Source organism: Spermophilus citellus, assembly GCF_964194105.1.
Source record: "Spermophilus citellus genome assembly, chromosome: 17".
Taxonomy (NCBI): Eukaryota; Metazoa; Chordata; class Mammalia; order Rodentia; family Sciuridae; genus Spermophilus; species Spermophilus citellus.
Genome location: NC_138199.1, coordinates 12,224,537 through 12,252,118, shown reverse-complemented (window position 1 = coordinate 12,252,118; position 27,582 = coordinate 12,224,537). Strand labels below are relative to the sequence as shown.

Genomic DNA, 27,582 nt, shown 5'->3' with positions numbered 1-27,582 from the left:
GCTCTTCTTGTCTGTTTGCACTGCCATGTAAGCTGTAGATATAATCAACTTCTCGAATGACAAACTAAAACCCAACCGGGGATTATAAATGGGTTTGCCCTGTATCAGCAAACTAATTCAGAGAGAGAACTGACCTTTACAATATTGAGTCTTCTCATCTCTGATTTATAGGGGTATAATCTATTAGGTTTATTTTAGCTTCTCTAAATAATGCTTCATGGTTTTCAGTCTAAAGATCTCCTTTAACTTATTCCTAAATATCCCATGTCACTTTAAATACAATTAATAGAATCTTTTTTAAAAAAATTTTTAAATGATTTGTTGCCTGGCTCTTAATACCTTCTCAGGAGAGAAGCTTTCAGGTTGCTTCTGCTCACCACCTGCAGATAGTCTGTGTGTTCTTCTATTTCCCGTGGTAATAGCTGGGTACCTCCATTGACTTGATGGGTGACAAGCAGTTACAATGACTAATATTTGTTCAGATCTGAAGGTCTTTGGTTTCCTTTGCTTGATCAACCATCCAAATGATTTCCTTATAGCTGGTCTCCATCTAAAAGACAACCTGCTAATAAAGCTCCCTTCTATCCTCCATGTGGGTGAGGGGGGAAACCAATCCAGACTAAATGCCTACTGAGACCCCTTCAAGCAATAACCAGTCTCATAAGCACACATATTCCCCCAAAACTTCAACTACTACTTTGCCAAGTTCTCAGTGACTAGGTATAGCATTCTATTTCATTATCTCCACGATATATTAAGCATAAAAAGGTGCAAAATAATGTATTATAATTCATATTAAAATTTAAAAAGGTGAGAGACTGAAGACAGCTGTATCTTGGTATATACAGAATCTCTTTGGCAGGATACACAAATGACTATTAAAAGTGGCTTCCTTTATAAATTTTTAAAATTTGTTTTAATTAGTTATACATGACAGTAGAATGCATTTATGCACTTCGATGTATCATAAAAAGGGTATAATTTTTCATTTTTGATTGTACATGTTGTAAAATCACAGTCATGCAGTCATATATGTATATAAGGTAATGTTTGTTTCATACTGCTCTCCTTCCTACCTCTATGTTCCCTCCCCTCCTTTTACTCTCCTCTACCTAAAGAGACCCTATTCTTCCTTAGTGCCTCCCCCTTATTGTGAATTAGCATTCAAACCCCTATTTCTCAACCATTTCCAGGTCACAGCCCCAGAAAAAATGCTATGATCTGAGGACACATGGGATAAATCAAGCAAAGTGCTGAAGCTAGTCCCCAGGGATGAGGGATCACTGGCTGGCCTTGCCCATGTCCCCTCCATGACGCACTGGTGGCAGATCCATTCTCAACTAGGGAAAGGCAGGGGCCAGGCCTATTCCCTGCTCTGAACAGATCTCTTGGTGTGGAGACCATGCACAATACATTTTTTGTGCATGAATCGAAAAAAAAAATGGCTGCCTCTGGAAAGGAAATGGGAAGCTGCATGTCAGAACAGGAAGCAGAATCTCAACTTTCATCTATTCTCATTTGTAAGTCGACTTTTTAAAACAGAACATGCTACTTTAAAAATAAATTTATATTTTTAGGATATTCTTCAAAAACAATCTATTCCATTAGTTCCCATAAACCACTGGGAAACCGTATTCATTCCAGTGTCAACATTTTGGCCTAATAATCTCTTCTACCAAGAAGAATCATAGAACTGGGGTAGAGCAGTTTCCTACCATGCACAAGGGCCTGGGATTGATCCCCAGCTCTGAGAGGGAGGGAGGAAGGGGCAAGGACAGAAGGAGAGAAAAGGGAAAGGAAGAAAGAGCCAGGTGTGGTGAAGCATGCCTATAATCCCAGCAAGTTCGAAGGCTGAGACAGGAAGACTACAAGTTCGAGGCCAGCCTCAACAATAGTAAGGCCCTAAGAAATTTAGTGAGATCCTGTTTTAAAAGGGGGGTGGGGTGGGATGTGGCTCAATGATTTAGTGCCCCTGCGTTTAATCCTCTGAACCAAAAACAAAAAAATAAAACTGTCATATGATATGACCATATGGTATGGCTAATATCAGAATACCAGCAAATATATGCCAGCTTTTTCAGGCCAGTCCCTATTTCAAATACTACTCCTGTTGTCATACTATCACTTCATATACCAAACTAACCTGTGTCATTTCTCCACAATGTGAGGATCAGAAGCTATTCCTTCTTAAAATAGAATTAAATGGGAATTAACAACAATACACAAGATTATCTGCAGAAGAAACCAGATCAAACAAACTGTAAATCTGGTATTGTTATAACTGGTCAAACATCAATACTCCTCCTCTACCTCTTTTGGAGGATGGTGATAGGTATAAACACCCCAGCTTCTTAAAAAAGTAAACTGGAGAGGAAAAGCCACAATCTAGTTTCTACTTGAGCTTACATAAATTATTCAAAAGGTCAGTGAGCTGCTACTTCTTTGGGATTTCAGGAACAGGCAAAGTAGCAGGACATGAAGGTTCTTACTAAGGTCAAAGAATTGAACTTTTGAGTTACTGATTCTTCAAAAAAAATTCAAGATAAAGAGAGCTATTGGTAAGGGAGCTGTGGAGCAGGTCTGATGCAGCCACTGCGGCTCACCCACCCAGCAGCCTTAGGTCTCTTCTCTCCCTCTATCAGAGCCTCCACCCAGAGAGCACGGCCCCATCCTGGTTTTCAGTTCAGGAAAACATCTATCCAGAATAAATCAAGCTACTCACAGCAGCCCCACACCCTCATGGTTTCTGGTATAACACGGTCATGATACAACCTAGTCTACTTCTATTTTGAGCCAAAGTCAACTGGGAAGCTTCTGGGAAGTGCTTCATTCCTCTTAAAAAAAATGATTTGAAAATTCAAGAGAACAGAAAAAGAGAATTTTAAAAATGGCTTTAATATTAATAACAGACATCAGCAAAAAAAGCTTTCATACAAATAATCAAAAAAGTATTATGGGAGAAATAATCAGAAATAAATTTAATGTGTTAAATTTATTTGAAGAACACACTACTAATAGATAGCATGAACAAATAACATGTGGGGGTTAGATCCCATGTTCTTAGATAGGAACATAAGGGATTTTAAGATTTAATATAATCTCATTTTTTTTTAAACCCAGGATTGAACTTAGGGGCACTCGACCACTGAGCCACATCCCCAGCCCTATTTTTGTATTTTATTTAGAGACAGGGTCTCACCGAGTTGCTTAGCACCTTGCCTTTGCTGAAGCTGGCTTTGAACTTGCCATCCTCCTGTCTCAGCCTCCCAAGCTGCTGGGATTACAGGCATGCACCACCACACCCAGCACAATCCCAAATATTATAATTATAAAACGAAAGTACTAGGAAAAATAGAAGAATTACTTTGTAACCTTAATTCACTGTATGTAGTAATATTACCATAATGAAACTATCATATATATTAGTTTGGAGTAAGGATACAGAAGTTTAATAGCTCTCCTTGGGGAAAACCACAAGGAAACAGGCACTCACAGAAATTGTTGGCACAAAACTAAATCGTTTCTAGCCCTCTGAAAGGCAACTTGCCAAATGCTATCCAAATTACAAATGCACACACATCTTACCCAGTCATCCTACTTCTGAGATCTAGAGATATGTGCAAAATCTCTTACACTATGATTCTATAATAAAAAGACTGAGAACAAACCTATCTATTAATAAACTAATTATGGTATGTGTACACAATGAAATATTCTAAGCCTATAAAAACTAATCACAAAACTGTCCTGAATGGGAAAATTTCCCAAGATATTGACCAGGTGACAGAAGGCTGTAGAATGGCACAGAGCATGCTAGCACTTGTGTGAAAGATGGAGGAAAATAAAAAATATATTTGTATTTGTCAGTAAATGCTTAAGAGAACCCTGGAAGGAGGATGTGCTAAAAATGAACAGTAACAACTGTGTTGAGGAATAAGGAACAGTGATAGGGTCTTCAGTGAATCCTGTTAAGTGCTTTTTAGATTTCTTAGCCACATGAGTATCTCACTTATTTAAAATATCCCCTTCCTCTGCTTGTAGTGTGCCTTCAGGCTGCTACAGCTATTCTGAGACCAGAAGAGGAGTCAGTCTGAAGAGAAAGCCAATATTCTGAGGAAAGCAGAATGAAGAGTGCCAAGAACCAGGATGCTGGGCTGGTGCAATGGCACACACTTGTGATCCCATCCACTCCAGAGACAGACCGGAGGGTTGCAGGTTCCAGGATAGTCTTGGCAACTGAGCAAGACCCTCAGTAATTTAGCAAGACCCTGCTTCAAAATGAAAAAATAAGAGGGGTTGGGGATATAGCTCTGTGGTAAAGTGTCCCCGGGTTTAGTACCAAAGAAACAAGGAGAAAAGAACCCGGATCCTGGGTAGCATCAGTGGGCTGGTAAATTCATCAACCCTTTCCCTTCTTTAACTAGGAATGTATTACACAGGATGTAATTACAGCATTGCATGTCCCTTGTGGTCGAGGGCAGTGTATATTACTATAGTGACCTAAACCCAGGCACCCACTTAATTGTTGGGGTGAGCAGTACGATAAGTACCATCTTCTCTACTCAGACCCTGTACTTAGTACTCCTCCAACTGCCACAGAAACAACACATTTACACACCTGTTCACACTCATTTCATCGTGGTGTGATGTTTGTTTTGTTTCCCTTACCTGACTGACCTCTTCAAGATGAGATCGGGCATTATAAATGAACAAATCCCACCTCGTGTGTTTCTATTAACTTCCAATTCTAATCTTTTTGACTGAGAAGGCAGCAAGACTATACCAGAGTGACTTATCTCTCCCTTAAATTACTCAAAAAGTGAGGCAGACAAAGGTGCGTGTCCCATTTCAGTTGCTTCTTGAGCACAGAAAAGGATTATAGTCTCCAGCCTCTCACTAGTCGGAGCCACATGACTCGTCAATGGGTTGAATGTAAGAAACCTGCAGGCCAAAGCATGCAAGAGGGTGAGTTCTCTACATTCCTTCTCTGCTCCAATCAGGGGAAACATGGAGTTCATGTGTCATGACCGCACAGTCTTAAGATGGAAACAACGGGAATCTGAGTCACACCTTCTAAGAGAACTGCCAGACCTAACACAAGGCAGGAAATAAAGCTTTCATGTATTAAAAGCCTGACATTCCCAGGTCTGTTTAGGTATCACAGCACAACCTACTACATCCTGACTCAGTCAACCTTTCAATCAGCAAAACTTTGCTTTCTACATACCTAACTATGTTGGGCATGCTGGGAGACACAGAACAAAGTAGAACAATGTCCATTCATTAAAAACTCATTTGGCAGTGTGTAGGCTTTGATCCTTGCCCCAGTTATGGAAAATCTTGATCAATATACAAAATACAGGGCTGGAGTTGTGGCTCAGCAGTAGAGCACTTGCCTAGCTCATGCAAGGCCCTAGGTTCAATCCTTAGCACCACATAAAAATAAATAAAATAAAGGTACCGTGTCCAGCTACAACTAAAAAATTATATATAAAAAGATACAATATACAAGTAGAGTGTGGTGGCACACTCCTGTAATCCAAGCAGCTTGGGAGGCCGAGTCAGGAGGATCAAGAATTCAAAGCCAACCTCAGCAACAGCAAGGCCCTAAGCAACTCAGCAAGACCCTGTTTCTAAATAAAATACAAAAATAGGGCTGGGATGTGGCTCAGTGGTCGAGTGCCTTTGAGTTCAATCCCTACTACCAAAAAAAGATACAAAATATACGCTTGTCAAAAAAGAAAAATGACTCAGTATTAAACCATGGGGCCTCCCTAGCAAAACAGGTTTCCCACCGATACTCTCTCAAAGCACAACATGCTTTTCTCCTGAATTTATTTACTGATATAATATTTTTTATTTCATTCCACTGTATATTCCACATCACTGTATGTATGGGTAACCAAGATGGGCAACTCAGCTTAGTTGCTAAATGTAGGTGTTTTGTGTTTTGCTATTTGGCTTTTTGACACCACATTTCCAGCACAGTAGGCACCCAATAGACAACTATTTAAGGAAAGAAGGTTTTACCACTACATTCTTGCTTCATTAAATTAGCAGGCATTAATTAATCTCTTTAATATTCTCCACTGTCCTTAATACCTCTTTGGCCCAAGCATCCTTGAACTTTTTCAAACAGAGGGAAACAAAACATTACAAATCTCGGCACATTCATGTCAGAAAAACTAGGAGTTACCATATTTCTGGGCATAAATAAAAGCAATAAATATTTATGACTTATCAATGAGCTGGCTCATGATGCCAGTATAATTCCTCAGCAACTTCCTGCTTCTAGGAGAGTATGTTAGTTGTGGGTTAATAACATTAAAGAACAAAGTATAAATTAATGATTCTTTAGGAAATTCAGTTATTCTCAGACAAATCCTCCTTATAAACCAAGTGTTGAACTAAAATAAAACACTCAATGGTTTAAGAGGAGGAAGGGGTATTTTTCACGTAAGATTTCATGTAAATTTTTCTTTTGCCCATCAGGCCCACCCATATGGTGATAGGAAACAGACATTAGATATACCATGTTTTTTTTTCCAGTAGCTTAAGAAATATATATTGGAAATGAAAGATGTACTCTAAGAAAATGTGAACATTTCACTGATTTTTGCAACTGGTCCTCTTAACATATTCTTCCTGACATATAACTACTATCTTAAACTCTAAATAACTTCCTCTTCCCTATAATCCTCTACCTAGTTGGTGGTGTGAAGATTAAAGCTTAGCCAATTAGCCACCCACTGCAGCTGAGTTAATCACATAATCTTTGAGATGGTCACAGAGCAGTGGAGTATGCAATGATTTTTCTTTCTCTTTACAAAGATTTAACTAATTGTAAGACTTAGCAATGCTCTCAAATATAAAAGGCAGTGGGCTTTTAAATCAGAAGCTGTGTCACTGCTTTATGAGTCAGGGCTTATCTTCTTCTAAGAGACATTGTTGCACAGAGACTTGTTTAACGAGTTGCCAAATGCCCTAAATTAGTCAACCATTGCTTATTTGGACCAAGGATTACTGCTCTAGAATAATTGACCAGTAATCCTAAGGTAAAATGAAGATTCTATCACATGACAGCTACACATTCAATCATGTGATTGGCACATTAATGTTTAAAGAAAATGCTAATCCAAACCGAAGTTTGACAATACTCTTCTCCCCTTAATAAGGCCACATCTGAGGAGGAAGAGCAAAAAAGAGAGAAGAGCTGGGTGGGAGGACTCTCGGGCATGAGGATGGGGAGGGAAAGAGTTGCAAATAGGAAAGAGGGAAACTGAGGTAGGGAACTCTAGGAAGGCAGAGGGGCTCATGGGGTTCCAAGTGAGCTCTGGTAGAGCAACTGATTTTGAGGTATTGCTGGTAAATATTATAGGGCTCTGAAACATTGGTTAGCAGATTAACCCCAGTTCTTTAACTTGTCAATGCAGCACTAGCAACAAAATTTATCACAGGGCGAGTAACATTTTCAAGTTCTGACAAGGCCTCCTGGCCACTGTGTTTCTGCAGTCATGGCCTAAGAGAAACATATGTGCTCCTGGCCCATCCCAAAGCGACAAAGTAACCAAACTAACCTCCTAATATCAAGAATTTCAGAAGTAAACAAAAATGTTGGGGAAGCCCTAGGAATCAACTGTGAGAAGAACTCAGAAAAATCTTTGAGATCCACTGGAGACACCCGAGAGAAAACAACTGGCAAAAAAGGGGATGGAGTTTCTCCAGGGATTAAAAAGTCCTAACGGTTGGTATTAGAAATGAGTGGGCAACCTGACAATCGGGAGGCCAGAACATATGGTCAAATTATGAGCGGAAACTGGTCATGTCTATGACTGAATCCAGACGCTCAGAGCTGAAGCTTGGTCCAGGCAAAACAATGATTAGGTATGAGAAGTCAGGGATAGGACAGGACTCAAGGATAAGGAAAAAAAAAAAAAAAGCAAAAATAACACTTTGACATAAGCAGGTGAAAGAAATCAAAGACCAGCAAACACTGAATCTAAGCTGAACTATCTTGGCCTCATTCATGCAAATCATGGTTACACTTATTGCTGATCTGAAGTCAGTGATGGTGCTCTCCTCCCTGATCAGCTGGATCAATGCAACTAGAGTGCACATTTTTGTAATCCTTCTACAAGGTTCCCTGGAACTTCTTCCTGCAGTTATTTCAGAGTGATTTTACCTAGTATTCATTTCCTTATTGACTCCTCTGGGATGTCTATTACACTTTTTGGACAAGTATCTGCAGACATATTCCTGTTCGGGTGAATGCAGTAGTCTAAAGCAATTTTAGCCCCAATAAGAATTCACCAGTGGAGGTGAAAAGGAATTCACCTTCCGGGCCATCTGCCATTCTCTTTCCTTTTTTTTTTTTTTTTTTTAAACCTGCAATGATTTTTTCTTGGTGGCTGATATCTATTTGTCACGATGTTGTCTTACTGTTGACCATACTGAATGCCATGTGGAATGGATCATCACCATCTGTCCTGTCCATTAGCACCTCCTCCCCATCGCTCCTCAGTAATCATTTCTCCTCCGCAATGTTTACATACTTTTTAAACAAAATTCTTCTGAAAGCTTATTCTGAATGATTCTAGAGTTATTCCTAAATGAAAAAGTATATATACATACATCCCTTAGTTTCATGTTGAGAGCATGTACATAAGTCTGGCCAGTTACCTTAATTATTCCAATGCTCAGGACTTCACTTATCTTTGCTTCACATTTTCTCAGTCTGATCTCTCTGCCCCCATGTAACCCCGACCATTCACCAGCAAACCAATTAGTAACAGCTTTAGGCCTCCGTTTGTATCAGCTACATGCACTGAAGAGCAGGGGCATCCTAGTGGTAGGATTTAAGAGGACTTCAGAAGGCCTCCGTCCAAAAAAACCAACCAACAAAAAATCCATCTCTGCTACTGACGTGCCAATTTCCCCCAATTTCTCCCCCAATTAATTTATTTCAGTTTAAATTCTAGGATTCAAGTAGGCTTTGGTTAAAATACCTCCATAAGACAAGTCACTGCCAGACACTGATTCCACAGCCAAATTAATGTGAGATTGGCTAAGAGGACAATAGGCAGCAAGCTGAGCACTGATTAAAGAGGACACAGAACAAACAAGATTTGGAAGGGGAGATGGGCGGGCAGAGCACCAGGTGCAGCACATGGACCAAGACTGATAGAGGAGGTCAGGAGCCTGCAGAGCATTTGGGGTAACAGGACAGAAGGTCTCCACTGCAAGGAAGCAACGTGAACACCCTCCTCACCTGGGGGAGACACAATGCTGCAGTAATGTCACCTTGTGTATATATATATAAGGGTTTTAAAGCCTGCAGCCCTTAACATAGCAATCAACAATTAACATGACAAACAACGATGAAAAATGGGCAAAACACATACCCCAATTTAAGGTCAATGATTCTGAGGCCCAAATGATTGGGGAACAACTAAGCTACAAAGATGAGTCCTTCTGAAGCCTAGTTCAGCTCCTTGTATGGTGCAATGAAATTTAGAATTAAACCTTCCGAGCCTTAGTTTCTTTTCTGTAAAGTAGTATATTGTGAAGATCTCCTGAGCAAACGCACACAAAAAACTAAGCATAATGCCTGGCATGCAGAAAACCAACAGCAGGTGTAGACTACCGAGATCTTTATACTGTGCCACGAAAGGAGATAGCGGCTCTCACTTGCTACCTATTAGACTCACCTGGGGAGCGTCCTCCAGGCTTACTGCTAGCCAGGCCCTACCCCAAGACGACTGGTCAGACTTGCCAAGTATACGGTCCAGACACTAGTATTTCTCTGTCTCCTTCTGTTTTTGGTAAGCCCTTTAGTAATTCTGATGCAGAGTGCTACAAACAATACAAAGAGTATTTCTCAAATTATAGCATTGCCTTCGAGTCATCTGATGATCTTGTTAAAATACAGATTTTGATTCAGCAGGTCTGGGCTGGGGTGTTGGTTTCTGAATGTCTAACAAGCCTCTAAGTGACGCTGATGCTACTCCTCTGCAAGCCCCACTTGGAATAGCAAGGACACAGAGATCACAAGAGAAATGAGGGGAGAGAGAACAGACAGGAAAGAGGGGACCAAAACAATAACTAAACAAAAACCATAAGGGCTGGACCGGTGGCACACATCTGAAATCCCAGCTACTCCGGAGGCTGAGGCAGGAGGATCACAAGTTTAAGGGCAGCCATAACAATTTATTGAGGCCCTGTCTCAAAATTTAAAACAGCAGACGTAGCTCAGTGAAGAGTACTTGTCTAGCATGTGTGAGGTCCTGGATTCTACCCCCAGCTCTGCAAACAAACAACCCCCAGGAACCCTCTCCCCCTGGTAGTGCACAACTAGGGTCAGCTAATTCTCAAGCTGGCCCGTTCAACAGCATTAAATTACACAGTTAACGAAGAGCAATAAATGGAGTCTGGTGCCTAACGGACTCTATCTGCCCCCATCCCCACCCCCGCACCCCAACCCCTAACAAACTCTCACCAAATGCTAACAATTTATCATGCTCACCTCTGCCATACCAAATACGGTTATTTAAACGCTTTCTCTCCCTTCTGACCATCTTTTCTCTCTTCTTGACCCCTTCTCCCCTGTGAAACATGTCCCCCCCCAGCATGCCTCTATTAATTTTTTACTTTACAGTTTTATTGTTGAAAATATATTTACCTAATCTGATTTCTTTTTTTAAACTGATTTGTTCTAATTTGTTAGACAATGGCAGAATGCATCTATTCATTTCTTAACTAAACAGACCTCTTCCTTCAGTGTAATGCCCCTCTTGGCTCCTCTGCTCACCTGTTCTATTCCTCAGCCAGGATCACCGTCGTCATCCACTCACTTCACCCTGCATCCATGAGCCTGAACACTGCAGAGACTATCACGAGCCACAGTCAGTCAGCCCACCACAGACTGTGGTCTCCTGGGACACTACCAAGAGAGGAGCACAACTCCTCCTTTTCTGAAAACCTTGAACTGCCTCCTCCTAGGACGCCTGGGACCGGTGGGAAAGATCTTCTTCTCTTAGTCCTAGGGCAGGTTTTATAATCCTGGATGCTTATGAGAATCACCTGAGACGCCCCGCCCACCCCACCCACTGGGCCTGAGCTGGGGTAGAGCCTGGTATTGTGAGGCTAGGGTCAAAAAACATTGCCCTGAGCCAGGCACAGAGGTGCATATCTATAATTTCAGAGACTCAGGAGGCTGAGGCAGGAGGATCACAAGTTCAAGGCCAGACTCACCAACTTACAGAGACCCAGTCTCAAAAAGGATGGGGGGAGCTGGGGTTGTGGCTCAGCGGTAGAGCACTCACCTAGCATAGGTGAGGCCTGTGGGGTTCAATCCTCAGCATCACATAAAAATAAGTTAATTAATTAACAATACTGTATCCAACTAAAAAATAAAAATTAAAAAAAAAAAGGATTGGGGATGTAGCTCAGTAATTAAGTGCTTCTGGGTTCAATCCCCAGTACCAAATAAATAAATAAAACATAACACCACTGCCCTCAGTAAACTTATTATTCCTACTAGGAACTAAGCAGAAACTAGCTGCCTCTCCACAGTGGACACATACCGTTCTGGGATGGTTTCCACAATGAAGTTAAGAGAGTTCTAAAAGAGAGGGGAGGCCAACTGCAAAGAGGTAACAATTTATGGCTCATTAACCGTAGCCTTGAAAATTAGACCCTTCTCGGGGTCTTCCAACAGGGCTCAGTTCTGATCAGCTGTGAGCTCTTAAGAGTGTGAATCATTCCGTGGCAAAGAGCCAGGGAAAGAATCCAACCAACTCACTCCCCTACCTCCGTGAGTCCTAGACTACAGTCTTATCAGACACATTTTTTTTTCAATGCCAATTTTAAAACAAAACTCATTTCCCCACACTGATAAGTAATGACTTCAGGAGTTTATAGGCAGCTAACAATGCAGAAAACTCAAGCATTAAGAATGCAAATCAAATTTTCTGACACTGTATTCTACCTGAGTGTGATGAAAATCTCAGGTGATTCTCATCCACCCCAATATGGGATGCTGCTGAACATACCAAGTTTACTAAATCTAGAAAATAAAAACTAAACTGAATAGAAATTTAGTCAAATACTACAAATGAACCAAAAAAATTTTATAAAGATCTGAAACCATTCAAGAAACAGTTGTAATAACAGCAAGTAAATCTGCACCAGCCAAGTAATTCCTGTAAAGAAAATATCATACCTGATTAGGTCTGGCTCTGCACCCTCATTCTTAAAGGATGCCAGAAGTAGTCTCTCGCGCGTTACAAGATCATCCAGTAGGTTCTGTCTTCGATCCCCTTCCAGTTGTGTTCTGCAGACACCTTGTTAAGGTCCAGTGGTGGATGGGTTACCTGATTTTACCTATTATGTTATGAAATGACCTATTCAAGTCACTGGCAGCTCTTACACTCCAAACACTACTATCTAAAAGAGAACCTGTTCTTCAGCTTCTCCTGCTCTGACCTTCAACTCCACAGATCCTCCAGGTAAATGACCTTGCCAGCACTATTGCAAAGGAATGTATAAATGCTGACATAGATCATTATATCACCACATAAATTCTTGCACTGAGAAATATACAAGGTAAATATTTTCCTCCTGGTGACCTGTCAACAGGACAGTCTGGCTCAGTGATTCTTTAGGTTTTGAGTTTTAGATGTTAGTGTTCAGGGGTGTAAGATAGGGGTGGGGATAGGGCTCAGTGTTAGAGTATTTGCCTAGCATGTGGGATGCCTGGGATCAAACTGGATGAGGGGGTGCTCCAAGATACCACGTTTTGAACTGCCTGCTTTTTGATACCTAGTAGTAGACCTGGAAAATAGATTTTAAAGTACCACTGTGTGGAATAATTTGCTGTAAAAATTGTCACCATCAATTCCTTGTTCATTTATATTATATGATCTTCAAGGAAAATTACAAAGAAATTCTAGTAAGCATACTCAAGTAGGAGTTTAAAAGACTATAGTTTTAGTCCTGTTTTGTCCACTGTCTATGATCTTGAACCAGTTACTTCAGTCTTGGGGGTGGGGGTCTCTTTCTATCTGTAACACCAGATCATCTGTTACATTTTTCAGCACTATTCTTATTTATTTATTGGTACCGGGGATTGAACCCAGGAGTATTCTATACTGAGCTACATCCTCAGCCCTTTTTATTTATTATTTTGAGGCAAGGTCCTGCAAAGTTGCCTAGGCTGCCCTGGAACTTGTGATCCTCCTACCTCAGCCTCCAGAGTACCTGGAATTACAGGTGTGGGTCACCATGTCCAGCTTTCCAGAACAATTTCATAATTTCATAGGTGATGGTTAAAAAATAATAACAACAATAAGGGCTGGGGCTCAGTGGCAGAGTGCTTACCTAACATGTGTGAGGCCCTAGGTTTGATCCTTAGCACTGCATATAAAAATAAGCAAATAAAATAAGCTGTCCATCTATAACTACAAATTTTTTTTTAAAAAAAATAACGATAACAAATCAGAATCTAATCCAAAAGTTTTGGGTTTTGGTGCTGGGGACTCAATCCAGGACTTCCTGAATGGTGCTAAGCATGCACTCTACAACTGAGCTATACCCTCAAGCCCCTAAATCCAAAGTTTCACATACTAGTTTTCCTGAAACAAATTACACAAGTTCTGCTAGGCTTAAGGGTGTGTGGGTAAGTGTGTGGGGGGATGTATTATGAAAAACAAAGTAAAAGAAACGTTGAAGAAGAAAGCTTTCTCTACTCTCTTTCTTGATGGCAGAAGTTAACACTTCTGAAAGGAGATAGCTGGCACTGGACACAAAAAACAAACACACCTCAACTAGGTTTTAACTGGATTTTACATTTTTTATCAAGTGGACTTTGGATTGGGGTTTTGGGCTTTTTTGTTTTGTTCTTGTTTTCGGTATGGGGGGAGTACTGGGGATTGAACCCAGGGGTGCTCTACCACTGAGCTATATCCCCAACCCTTTTTATTTTTTATTTTGAGACAGGATCTCACTAAGTAGCCCAGGCTGGCCTCAAACCTGCAATCCTCCTTCCTCAGCCTCCAGAGTTGTTGGGATTAGAGGTAAGCACCACTATGCCTGGTTGTGATCTTTCTTTTATTAGTCTTGAAAGGCTGGTGATTCAATACAGCACTGGTCACAAGTCCCTAGTCCTAGTAATAATAGTCAGACATTAGTGAAACTGATGCTTTGGATTTATAGACACTTTTCTTCTTAAAAAAGGCTAAAAAACATTGCATTCTGGCCTAAAAGTTTCCAAGGAATTGACAGAATCAAGTAGTAGCATCATCACTGCCTGGATGGGAAAACTATAGCCCAAGGAATCTATAAATATTGTTGCTCATTTTGTACATCAACTGGATGGTAAACAAACCCAGGCAGAAATTTCCCCAACAACGGTTGTCTGGAAAATCACAAATTCCCCAAACCAATGTAGCTGAGCACTGTAAATGGCTTTAGATATTTTTAAAAGAATAATAAATGAATTCTCTTAACATTCCAGAATGCCACACTATCCTGGGTCAGATCAATACCATTACTTTGCCATTTCCTACTTGATGACAGTCACTAAGTATTCCATCTTGGAAACCATGAACTAGCAATTATAAAGAAACAGTGATCTTATAACCAGGCAGAGTGGCACACACCAGTAATCCCAGCAACTCAGGAGGCTGAGGCAGGAGGATCACAAGTTCCAAGCCAGCCTGGGCAGCTCAGCGAGAGTTTGCCTCAAGATAAAAAATAAGGGCTGGGGATGTGGCTCAAGCGGTAGCGCGCTCACCTGGCATGCATGCGGCCTGGGTTCAATCCTCAGCACCATATACAAAGATGTTGTGTCCGCCAAGAACTAAAAAATAAATATTAAAATTCTCTCTTTCTCTCTCAAAAAAAAAAAAAAGAAAATGAAGAGATCTGAAATCCATTTCAAGTGTGTGATTATAATTTCATAAAATTAAAAAAAAAAAGATAAAAATAAAAAGGGATAGAGATGTGGCTCAGTGGTAGAGCACCCTTGAATTCAATCCCCATTACCTCAAAAACAATGACCTTAAATATTTTTCTGTATTAATAAAAAGGCCAAATATCATCCTTTTGGTCAATGCAATGTCAAGAATATCCATGTCTTTCAAATTAATGGCAAACTGTCAGTAAAGCAGAAGGCTTTTCTATCTAAAACAAGCTCCACATAAATTAAAGAAGTAACAGAAGCCGTGACAAGAATTAGATAAGGCAAAATAAGAATTTTAAATTGTGTTAACTACAAACTATATTCTAATATTATAGAGCCTTGTCTTATATTCTATATTCAAGAAAATTTTGGAAAGGGCCAAGGACTCAGGAATTCTCTTAAATTCACTGTGGGGATGTACACAGGTTATTTAAAGGGCACTTTTTTTTTTTTTTTTTTTTTTTGCAGTTTTGGAGATTGAACCTAGGGGCGCTCTACCACTGAACTACATCCCCAGCCTTTTGAATTTTTATGTTGAGACAGGGTCTTGCTAAGTTGCTAAGGTTGGCTTTGAACTTGTGATCCTCCTGCTCAGTCTTCTGAGTTGCTGAGATTACAGGCGTGCGCCATTGCACCCAGCTTTAAAAAAAAAAAAAGGTACATTCTTTTAACAGGAATTTTTCTTGCAGATACATTCAAACTCCATACCAGGACTTTGGAGAAAAGATGTTTACTACACTATCATTTATAATGGCTCAAAACTAGAAGTATCCTAAAAGTTCACCAATAAGGAACTAGTGCATCTATGCAAAAGAAAGTTTTGCAGACTGAAAAAAAGGGATAGGGAAACTGTTTATGTACTGATAGTAATGACAATTAACACTTTTGAGCACATACAAGCATTCATACACACTATGTGATATGGAATAAGCTCCAAAATTCAGTATTAAACCAAGAAGGGGAGGCAAATAGCAGTAATAGCAACAAGGAGCTAAATGGAGAATTGTATGCTCCCACTTTGTAAATAAAAAAAGATCAGATAAATATATATGTTTGTACATACACCAAAAATTTCTAAAAATACATACAAATAACTCTAAGGAAGGGAAACTGACAATTCAGAGATAAGGGAGACTGAACATTGTTTTGTACTGTGTGACTCTGCTATGGGCTTATTAATAAAAACAAAAGTTTCAGAACCAACTGTACAATATGATCCTTTCCTCATCAAAAGAATTTTATATTTACATGTACATATTTCATGCCTAGAAAAGTCTGGATAAGAAGTACTAATCATCAACATTGTTAACTATGAAGAATGAGATGTGGCAGGATATGGAAGTGGAAGAGAAAGGAGTCACTCATAAAATGTGTAGCTGCAGGTAGAAAGTACTTTGTGTAATAAAAGCAATTCAAGGTAATCTTTAATATTTTAAAGATAATAGTTACAGAATTAAACTAATGTTAAGCCAGATGCTGTGGGGCACATCTATAATCCCAGCTACCCAGGATGCTGAAGCAGGAGGATCTCAAGTTCAAGGCCTGCCTGGGCAACTTAGAAAGTCCCTGTCTCAAAATAAAAATGAAAAGGGCTGGGGATGTAGTTCCGTGCTAGAGCACCCCTGGGATCAATCCCCAGGACTGCATGTATAAACAAACTAAAGTTTAGAATGAATCAACAACTAAAGAAGATCACTTTCAAAGGTATTAAATTTGCTAATTACTTTTGTAGGTTAGAGAGTGAAGAAGAGAATCACAGATATTTGATGAAGGAAGAGGCTTTTGAGATCCCCTAATTTAATTCATTTTTCTGACAGGAAATTAAGGCCCAGCATGGCTAAGCTGCTCTGATGGTTAATGGCAAAGCTGGGTTAGAGTCCAGCTCTTTCTGCCCTTGGTCAGGGCCTTCTGCACCACATCATGCTGAGCATCAAAATTCCAGAGGTTACAGCATCCTGGGGCTGCCAGCACTGCCACTTCTCTTTACCACCTCTTAGAAGCCTGAAAAAACAGTACTGGTACAAGTTGAGCACCCCTAATTCAAAAATTCAAAATCTGAGATGCTCCAAAATCTGTAACTTTTTGAATACCTATATGAATGCCACAGGTGGAAAATTTGATCCTGGGAAATTCTGTTTCATGTACAAAATTATTAAAAATATTGTTTGTATAAAATTACAATCAGCCTATATACATAAGGTGTATATGAAACAAATAAATTTTGTGCTTAGACAGGTCACATGCCAGATATTTTATTATGCATATGTAAATATTCCACAATCTGAAAAAATTCTAAATGCATGGGACAGATAAGGGACACTCAACCTGTAATACTAACTAGAATATTCCCAGAGACTCTGTAAATCTGGGAAAACTTATCCCATTAGGAAAACTCTGCTTCTTTTATGTTTTGTTTTAATATATTGAGAGAATAGGCCATAGGAGTTGGGGTGAGGGGAGGTGGAAGACTAAATTAACAGACCATCTACACTAGACACTAAATAGAATGTTAATAAGAGATCAAAGAATCGGGTAATAATCTACACTGCATATATGTGGACATACCTATGACAGTTGGGTAGAGTAGGGGAGTGGGGACAAGGGTGTGCCTAAGGAAATAAGGATAAGTAGAAAATAAGACATATAGTCAGTGGCTGGTGCTGAAGACCTCCTCTCCCACCAACTTGGTGAATAAACAAGGAAGAAATTCAAAGAATAGTCAAAGAAAAATAACTACATGGTACTTTGTCACTGGCTCACAGTTGATTTTCAATATAATTCTAGGCAATTCATGGAAATGTAAGCTGTAAAGGAAATTAGATCCTGATTTCACATTACCAATAGCTAATTCCAGTGTGCTTAAGCCCAGCTTCTGGGCTACAGCCTGATCTGACCCACAGATGCAGTGGAGTGGACAGGTCTCTGGATCCCTGCCACACACCAACCCACTTCAGCTCCTGAGTTTTCTTAAAACTTAGTGGAAGGGGCCAGGGTTGTGGCTCAGCGGTAGAGTGCTCGCCTAGCACACGCAAGGCCCTGGGTTCGATCCTCAGCACCACCACATAAAAAATAAATAAATAAAATAAAAAGGTATTAAAAAAAAAAAAAAAAAAAAGACTGCAACTTAAAAAAAAAAAAAAAAAAAGCCTTGAGAAAGACGTAAGAATTTAGGTAAGTCTTGGAGCTGGGGTTGTAGCTCAGTGATACAGTGCTCACCTAGCACATATGAGGCACTAGGTTCAATCCTCAGCGCCACATACAAATAAATAAAAACAAAGGTATTGTGTTCGAGAGAGAGAGAAAGAGAGAGAGAGAGAGAATGAATGAATGAATGAATTTAGGTAATCTTACTTTGTAGATGAATTGCCCTAGAGAAGGAAGAAGGGTGAACATAATTTCTTCTCCATACCATAACGAAAGAGGTCGCAAGGAGACAGTTTAAGGTTTGTGAGACCAGAAGACTTTAATGGCTCACTTTCTTTTTTAAACTCAACCAACTTCACTAAATACCTATTATGTACCAAGCCAAGTCCTTACCTTCCTCAAAGAACTGATCACATTTTGCAAGAACTAATTTAATACCATCATCATTTGTGTGCTTTAATAAAACCAACTTACCTGATTATTAATTCAACAAAGGAAGGACTAGATGCAAATTCTCAATGGCAGCAATAATCTTTACAATAATTATATAATAATAAATAGAGGTAATCCTCAAGAAGGACTTACTTGGGCATATACTCAAACCCTCACATGTAAAGCACCTCTTGGGCATATACTCAAACCCTCACAACAATCCTACAAATGACATAAATTTTTACCTTTCCTATCTCATACATGGGAAAAATAAGGCACAAGGCAGTTAAGGTTACAGTTGCTAAGTGTTAATGACTAACTTTTATTCAACATGCACCACAACAGGGGGCTAGTCCATAGAAGTTCTTTAAAAATACTTTCTCCAACTTTCATAGCAACTTTGCAAAGTAAGATTACTCCTACTTTATTGATAATTCAACTAAGACTCAGAAAGACTGAACTGCTGTGTGGTCTCAGGTAAGTGGTCGTTAGTCTGAGTTCTAATTCCAAAGCCAGTGTTGTTCCCACTACACCTATTTCAGATTCATGGGCCAGTAATATTTCCAGACAAATCAGAGATAGGGGAAGTACTAATTTAGAATTACCAATTATACATTTTGCCATATATGTACAGGATTCCCCCCCCCAAAAAAAATCAAATAAAAACTAGAAAAAACCAAGTAACTAACTATAGGCCAGAAAATTTCTACATATATACATACTATCTCCTCCTTATTTGTCTCAAGCTCCCAGGTAGCTGTGAAAACTTGTCCCAGACAGTATTTAAGAACCTTGCCTCCCCTATAGCCACCAGGGATACTTCTAGAATTGAGGCAGCTAGCCTCTCCCTGCCTACAATCATTCACATTCATTACACAGTGATGGCCACTTTCTATCTACCTATCCTTTTCCCTAAAATATAGAGAAAAGTTATTTATAGGTTTTTAAAAAAATTATTTCCCCGGGCCTTCTCCTAAGGCACCAAAATACCTTCTGATATTGAACACTTTGTAAAGAGATTATTTTTATTCTTTTTAAAGAGGTAAAAAGGTGCTGTCTTTGAAAAACTAACAAAAGGACAAGCTTCATGTCAAGCAAGTTCTAAGGATATTTTGGGTATACCTAAAATTCCACATGTAGCCTCCCGCAGCATGCACCTTCTCTCAACGGTGAGGCCATTATAATCCCCATCTCAAAGCAGCACTGTGACTAGAAGCCAGTATTTTCCAGCAATTTTAAACTCTCTGGCCGCAGGATTTTGGCTTATTAGTGGTAAACTAACAGATTCAAAAGCATAGAACTTTTATTTTAATTTCACATTCATTCTTCCTGGGAGAAATACTTCTTTGGGAAAGAGCATAACATGTCATGCCTAAACTCCATGAACTGTTTTGAAAGCATTTTCATAGGACTTATCTTTCCAGCAATTCCTAGTATTCTCTATAAAACTCCGTAATACAGAAAGTCATTAATTTATTAAGCAAAGTACCATAAACTCTTAACTACCCAGCACAATAAAGAAATGTGGTATTCAAATATTCACATTTACAAAGTCACCCAACCTTAATTGGGCCCCCCAAAAGGGATTAAAAAGTCACTCTATTGGTGATTTATAGCCAAAAATTTTTCCAGGAATTACAACACCATAAAGTATATACCTAATAAACCACAGTGAACACTGCTTAATCTTTCTGATGATTAACAAGGTTCTTGAGAGTTTGCATTATAAAAATGATTTGTCTTGGCACTACAGCAACATGCCAATTAATAGAGAATTCTAGTTGAATACATGCCAGGTGACAGTTAACTGTATTATTTCTACTAAAGTAGAATTCAGCTTTAAATGACTTATTTGGGGCCAGACAGCCTTGTGTTTAAATCTGGCTCTTCTATATCCCAGCTGTGGAGGGAATTATTAAAAGTTCTCAAAGATACTTCCCCACAGTATAAAAACTCCTCTGCGAGAATGCTACTTTTCCTTTCCAACGGTATCAGTGATTGAAGGGGCAAAGTTTGACCCAACTCATTACCCTTTTTGTAAAGAAGAGAAGGACTCACCAAAACAAACCAATAATATAAGGCTATTAGGAATGACAAATTGCTATCTGATATATCTTAAATCTGGAGGATAACTGCCATAATATTTAAAATATTTAAGAAGAAGCAGGTAAGCAAATGGAAAGACTGAGGAGCAGAAGGAGAATTAAAAAGTCGCTGTCATAATACAGAAGCTACCGCCTTTCCCTTATACCAAAAGAGAAATGGGCTCCCTGAAAAGACAGAGGTTTAGGAGCGCCCCCGTGCGGTGCGGTGCGTTATCTGCATGCCATCCCTGCAAGGCTGGCTAGTTACAATAGAGAATTATTTTTAAAAAAATAGAATTCTTAAGAAAGGTATTATATTTCAGATGAGCTTTTTATTTCTCTCAGGAAACTCTGGCTTATTCACGTTAAAGTCCCTAAATATTTTTGTAATGTTTTAAACAGCACTGTTCAGTTCTTAATTCAATAATTAGGAGGTAATTCTGACATTACCACAAAAGTAAAAATCTAAGAGATTTCAGCAGATGGTCAGGCTATAAGTATTTAGGAGAACAGAGTCAACTGTTACTGTGACATGCTTACTATTCTCTAATTAATAGCTGGTAGACATTATTAATAGGAAACAGTAAGAGTTCTTAATTCATATACTTCTCTTGCCCTGTAGGTTTAGCATATAAATATGATGAACACTAAACACTTATCTTAATGGAGGCTAACGAATATGTAAGTACTAATATTATACCATGAAACAATATTTAGTTACCTTTCTCATGTATGTGCTTTTGATAACACTAAAATGAGTTTGCAGAACTTGACCCCATGTGCAGACTTCCCGGTATTTAGGAGAGGAAATCTCTTTGCCTGTCTGAAACTAATTGAGGTCTACATATTTAGACTTGTTGATTTGGGTAAAGTAAAAGCTCCTGGTACAATAGGCTAACTGGGCAGTAACAAATGATACCAGATGGAGGGTAAATTACAAACTCAGTGTATCAGAATATTTCAATTATGTGAAAAAGAAAGTCCCAACTGTTGACTGAAATCAAACTTTTATTTGAAACCTTAGTGGATTAATAATTGCACACCTGGAAAACCATGCAACTAATCTAAATCAACCTTCCTGGAAATATAAAATGAGTTACACTTGGGAGAATATTTTTTTAAAACACCTTCAATTGCTTTACCTAAAAAGCTATATTTCTACATTTCCCCATATTGAATTTGACACATTCAAAGTCAATACTAAACGTTGGGTTGCTGGTATAAATTACTCACAATTTAGAGAAATGAAAGAAGACCATTTGATGTTAGTTTCCATACCAATATAAACTTGGGTTTAAAGGGTTCATTTAGGTAACAGGTCACTATATTTTTCTACACAGATCAGATTCTAAATTTCTAAAAAAGGTTTTCACACTTGACAGTTGGGAGATTAAGATGATGGCCCAACTTGCTTTAAAGCAAGTTCCCATTACTCTCTGCCCTCAAAACTCCCAAACTAGGGGCAGTATCTGTGCCCCTGGAAAAATGATATTGCAAACAAGTCACATCTCAATAATCTATATGATTAAAAATAAAAAAAAGATGTGTGTTCTCTACTAGTACTGGCCTCTCCAGAAAGAAATGGATCATTACAAAATCTGGAAATCCCAGAAACAGAATCACAGCTTAGGACTGTCATGGACATTTTGCTGTTGGAGCAGGGGCTGGCCATCCTCAAAGCAGTGGACAGAGAGCAATACAGGGCTAAAATATAACACTGACGGAAAGCATTAGCTTCCTGCCCTATAAAGGTCACACCCAAACAAGTTAATTCTTTTACTTTGGCAGATCTTGCCTTGCTGGCATATTTACTGTAAAACATGTAACAGAAACCTAAAGCAAAAATCAAGATTTTAGACAACAGTGTGAAAATCAGGTCCTCCTCAAGCTGTGGAAAAATCTGGGTAGCCCAGACCCAGATTCCTTCCTTTCTTAAAATAAGACTGCTTTTCCTCCCACTCTAGAAAAGAGGTGGAAATGTTTACATGGATACATCTGATGTGTTGACACAGCTCTGAGCAATAAGTCCTTCAAAAGGGCGATCTTTTCCTTCAGATTCTGCAACAAAGTTCTGATTGTCACCGTAAGCTGAAAAGAAAAGAACATATCCTAAGTATTCTAGTCCAGAGGTGTAGAATCTACTAACTTAAATAAACTTGCGGTTTTTTTTTTTTTTTTTTTTTCAGATTCCATTTCAATCAAGGAAGGGCTAGAAGAGATCTTTAGCCTCCCAGTGACAAACTCAGGATTCTGAGGAGTCTCAGAACTCAAAACTTGTCTAGCCACCTTGTCTAGCCACCTCACCTGAGGTTCTTATCAGCCCTACAGCCTGCCCCAGTGAACTACGGGGTCATACCTAAATGTGGACATTGACTAGAAATCATCAGTTTGCCCTCACGCTCAGCTGAATTCTGTCCCCTGAGCTTCTACCCATTAATCCTATTGATCTACCCTGGACCCATGCAGGAAACTGTGTTCCCAAATGTTTTCATTCAAACGTAAACATCCAACAGTTCCCTCAACCATGCTTCAAATGGCATGGCATCAAGTCCACTACCATACTGACCAGTCTGTGAACACACTGGTATATTTTCACACCATTTGAACAGTTTACAGCAATGTGTTCTTTTTATACTAGAGGAATGATAACCACACATGACTCTTTTTCCAGGACTATGTGAATTTTCTCCAATCATTCTAAAAACTCAGAGGAAATTTTTGTTTTTGACTCTAAAGCACTACATTGAAAGATGAAGCAGGGGTGGGAAGAGAGCTCTCTGGAGTTTGGAAAGGTGAAAAACAAAGCTGCTCATTTAAATGAAAACAAATTCAACCATGGATGAAATCAGAGATGAGTTTAAAAGGCAGAATACCACAGGTTTCATTCACTACCTTGTTAAAGTAGGAATTACACAAATTAGGGGAAAGCCAGTGCCCCTTTATTAGAATAGCAAGGACATAGTAGGAGGCTGGCTAAGGGATACACATCAAGTAATCCTCCAAGGTATCAGCAGCCAAGGAAAAGTTCTAAAACCTCTGGAAACCAAGGAAGAACCACCCCCAATACTTATCGGAGAATGCCAAGGAATGAAGGGTTCTCATTTAAAGAGTAAAGAGGGCTGGGGTTGTGGCTCAGCGGGAGAGCGCTTGTCTTGCATGTGTGAGACCCTGGGTTCGATCCTCAGTACCACATAAAAATAAATAAGTGAAATAAAGGTATTGTGTCCAACTAAAACTAAAAATTAAATATTAGAAATAAAGAGTAAAGAGCAACACACAAAAAAAGCACAACAAACTGAGCACAATGGCTTGCACCTGAGGGAGGCTGAGGCCAAAGGATCACTTGACCCAGGAGTTTGAGACAAGCCTGCACAACATAGCACGACCTTGTCTCAAAACATACGCACATACCCTCACAACAAACACAACCACATCTCTGAAGACTCTACAGAATTAAAGATTAAAAGCATTCAAGAGATGAAAGAGTATATAGCCATATGTCTCTAAACTGGATACAATGGCACATGCCTATAATCCCAGCATCTTGGGAGGCTGAGCAGGAGGATCATGAGTTCAAAGCCAGCCTCAACAACTTAGCGAGGCACTAAACAACTCAGGGAGACCTCGTCTCTAAATAAAATACAAAAAAGGGCTGGTGATATGACTCAGTGGTTGAGTGTCCCTAAGTTCAATCCCCAGTACCAAAAAATAAAAATTTAAAAAAAAAAAAAAATTCCATTAACAATACCAACAAAATCTAAAAAATATACAACTCAGTGCCTGTCATATAAATAAAGGAAACATTATTGTAAAAATGTAAATCTTCCTCAGTTTAATCTATAAACATGTTACATATCTATTCAAAATCCCATGGAATTATTTTATTGGAAAGGCAGTGGTAATTGAGAAAAAGCACAAAAATTTTTTAAATGATGTGTCACAAAGTTACTTTGAGAGAAGGAGAAATGAAGGGGAATAAGAAAAGTCATGACTATGTGTAATAAAGGATATGAAGTCATTATTAAAAAAAAAAAACAACACGGGGCTGGGGATGTGGCTCAAGCGGTAGCACGCTCGCCTGGCATGTGTGCGGCCCGGGTTCGATTCTCAGCACCACATACAAACAAAGATGTTGTGTCCGCCAATAACTAAAAAATAAATATTAAAATTCTCTCTCTTTCTCTCTCTCCCTCTCTCACTCTCTCTTTTAAAAAAAAAAACAAAACAGGGCTGGGGATGTGGCTCAAGCGGTAGCGCGCTCGCCTGGCATGCGTGCGGCCCGGGTTCGATCCTCAGCACCACATACCAACAAAGATGTTGTGTCCGCCGAGAACTAAAAAATAAATATTAAAAAATTCTCTCTAAAAAAAACAAAACAAAACAAAACAAAACAAAAAAACCCTGAGTATGATGCTGGCAGCTACCAACCGCATCAATAGTACAAAGAACAGAAGGCCCAGGAACACTGCAGGTGTGTAAAAGTTCAGCAAGAGAAATAAGAAATATTTCATATTTTGGAGAAGATTCATAATTTAGCTGGTGGAGAAAAAAGTCTGCAACATAGTAAAACAAATTTCAAAGATTTACACATACACACACACACACACACACACACACACACAGCTTTAGATATAGGAAGGTTTTCAGGCATCAAAGCTCAAACAAATCACTTTAATACTAATTCTCTCCTGGTGTTACCTTGGATGTCTTTTCACCTCTTCTTTCATACTGATTTCGTTGTTGAATTTTCTCAGCAATTTCTTGGGCAATTTGGCAGGTAGAATCGTATGTGGAGAACCTGTATTGAAGTCATACAAAAAGGAAAATGCTTAAGGTTCTTTAAAAGAAACTTCTACAATGTCCAGGTTGAGTTTTTAATTCTAGTCACAAGTTCAAACAGGAAGGGAAGATAATAAACAGGACCTGTAAGAGTAACATGTACTCAATGGTACTTACAATGCACCAGGCATCATTCTGAATGCTTCATTTGTAAAAACTCACTGGATTCACACAATCACATTGGGTACCCCCATTGCATACAATTACCACATCTATTTACACACAAGAAAAAGGCACAAAGAGGTAGAAGGACTTGCTCACGTGGGAATGAGAGCTGCAAACCAAGATTCTCTGGTTCCAGAGGCTCAGCTCTTAAACCAGCTCATTCTTCAGATGATTGAGCATTTGAAGACATTGTAAAACACAACAAACATTTCTAGTATATCCTGTGCTGTACTAAGCACTGTTCCACGCACTATGAATGAACAGTAGAGCTGAGAACAAAATTCCTGCTTTCAAGGCATGTACAGTCCAGAGAGGGAGAATGGTAAAAATACATACATACATATACACATAGTATGTCAGATGATGACATGTGCAAAGAAGAAAAAGAAAGCAGAATGAAGTTACATACAGATGGTCAGGTGCCACTTTAGACCAGGTGACCCTAGGCAAGGTGAGAAGCTAGCCATGGAGATCTGCTTGAGGAAGAGCTCCACTGTCCAGGAACAGCATGTACTATATATCCTGCAACAACACTCTGGTAACATGGGACACATGTCCACTTGACATCTCAGCCTGCCAGAATTCTCTCAAAACATTTACTGACCTACCTGCTATTTGACAGTGTTGGAATTCACAGTGAACTCCCAATAGCCCCTGGTTTTCTCCCTCTATTATAGTACTTCTGCTTTCTGTTTTGCAAAAAATAAGCATGCATATACATTTCATTTTCCCTACTTCACTTTCTGTTTCTAAAAGCGGATTGTGGTGTACTTATATGACAAATGTTATTTTCCAGTACTGGCCATTACAAAATATTGAAGACTGCTATTGGCCCTAACGTCACAATTTTGCTTAAGAATCAGTCTATTTCTTAACAATCTCCCAACTCCCACATATCACCTTACATGGCAGAAACCTGATAAGTAATTTTTTTGAATGAAGAAAGGTGCTCCAATTGCTTCCCTTAAGAGTCTTACCATGGTGACTATAGCAATAGCTAACAGCTAAGTACCTGATCAGAGCCAGGTCCTATGCTGAGAACTTTATGTTATCAATTTCATAAGGATCCTAGGAGGCAGGATCCCCAGTCACTAACCGTAAAGTATCATCATTCATATATATATATATGTAACTTATATGTACTAAGATGTATATGTGTATGAAAAAAGAGCAAGTGATATAAGATAACATATAATTAATAGGGAAAATTGGGTCCTGGTCTCAGCTTTACCACATTTTACCTGGTTTCTTCCACATTACCATCTATGACAAGAGGAGCTTAGATCTGGTTCTGTGGTCCCAGACCAAACATGTCAAACTCCATAACAAAATCCTGCCAAATGTAAGGTTTAAATGAAGCACTTCAAGAGCTGGAAGATGGGAGAAATTACTGTTGACTGAAGCACTCAGACAGGCTGGGCCACAGGAGGACACAATGGGCTGACTTCAAGGTTAATGCAGGCCTCTTGTTCAGACAGGAGTGAAGAACACATTCTAGACATGGTAAAAAGGACATGGAGCAAGCAAACATCAAAGTGAAGCCAGATTTAAAATTAGGTAGTTTGGGCTGGGGATGTGGCTCAAGCAGTAGCGCACTCGCCTGGCATGCGTGCGGCCCGGGTTCGATCCTCAGCACCACATACAAAGATGTTGTGTCAGCCAAAAACTAAAAAATAAATATTAAAAAAAATTCTCTCTCTCTCCTCTCTCACTCTCTTAAAAAAAAATAAAATTAGGTAGTCAGTGTAGTCTAATATCAGTGAAATCTAAAATGGAGGCCATGCTGATAATGATTCCAGAAAAGCAGGACAACTCATGGAATGTTAATGAAGTCCCTGAAAAGCCTTAGGCCAAAGTCCACCCCAAAGAAATGTTAATGGAACCCAGGAAACAGCCCCCAACAGATTGGGAGATAGCCCATCCCAAAGAAGTGTTATGCTGTCCTTTAATAAACCTCTA

The 27,582-nt window shown here is 39.3% G+C and overlaps 1 protein-coding gene across 7 annotated transcripts in view; it reads right to left on the bottom strand.

Annotated features, from left to right (window-relative positions):
* The window catches only part of STX8 (syntaxin 8), a 250,382-nt gene that overhangs the window by 219,342 nt on the left and 3,458 nt on the right, over nucleotides 1-27,582 (bottom strand). For 4 of the 7 annotated variants that reach the window (XM_081272232.1, XM_081272231.1, XM_081272234.1 and 1 more), the window contains one exon: nucleotides 25,318-25,417. In XM_081272232.1, coding sequence (XP_081128358.1) covers nucleotides 25,318-25,346 — 29 coding nt within the window. In that variant the 5' untranslated portion in view covers nucleotides 25,347-25,417. Of the gene's footprint in view, nucleotides 1-12,220; nucleotides 12,332-22,604; nucleotides 22,708-25,317; nucleotides 25,418-27,582 lie in introns of those variants that run through there. The other 3 variants (XM_081272230.1, XM_081272236.1, XM_081272235.1) reach the window with 2 other exon arrangements.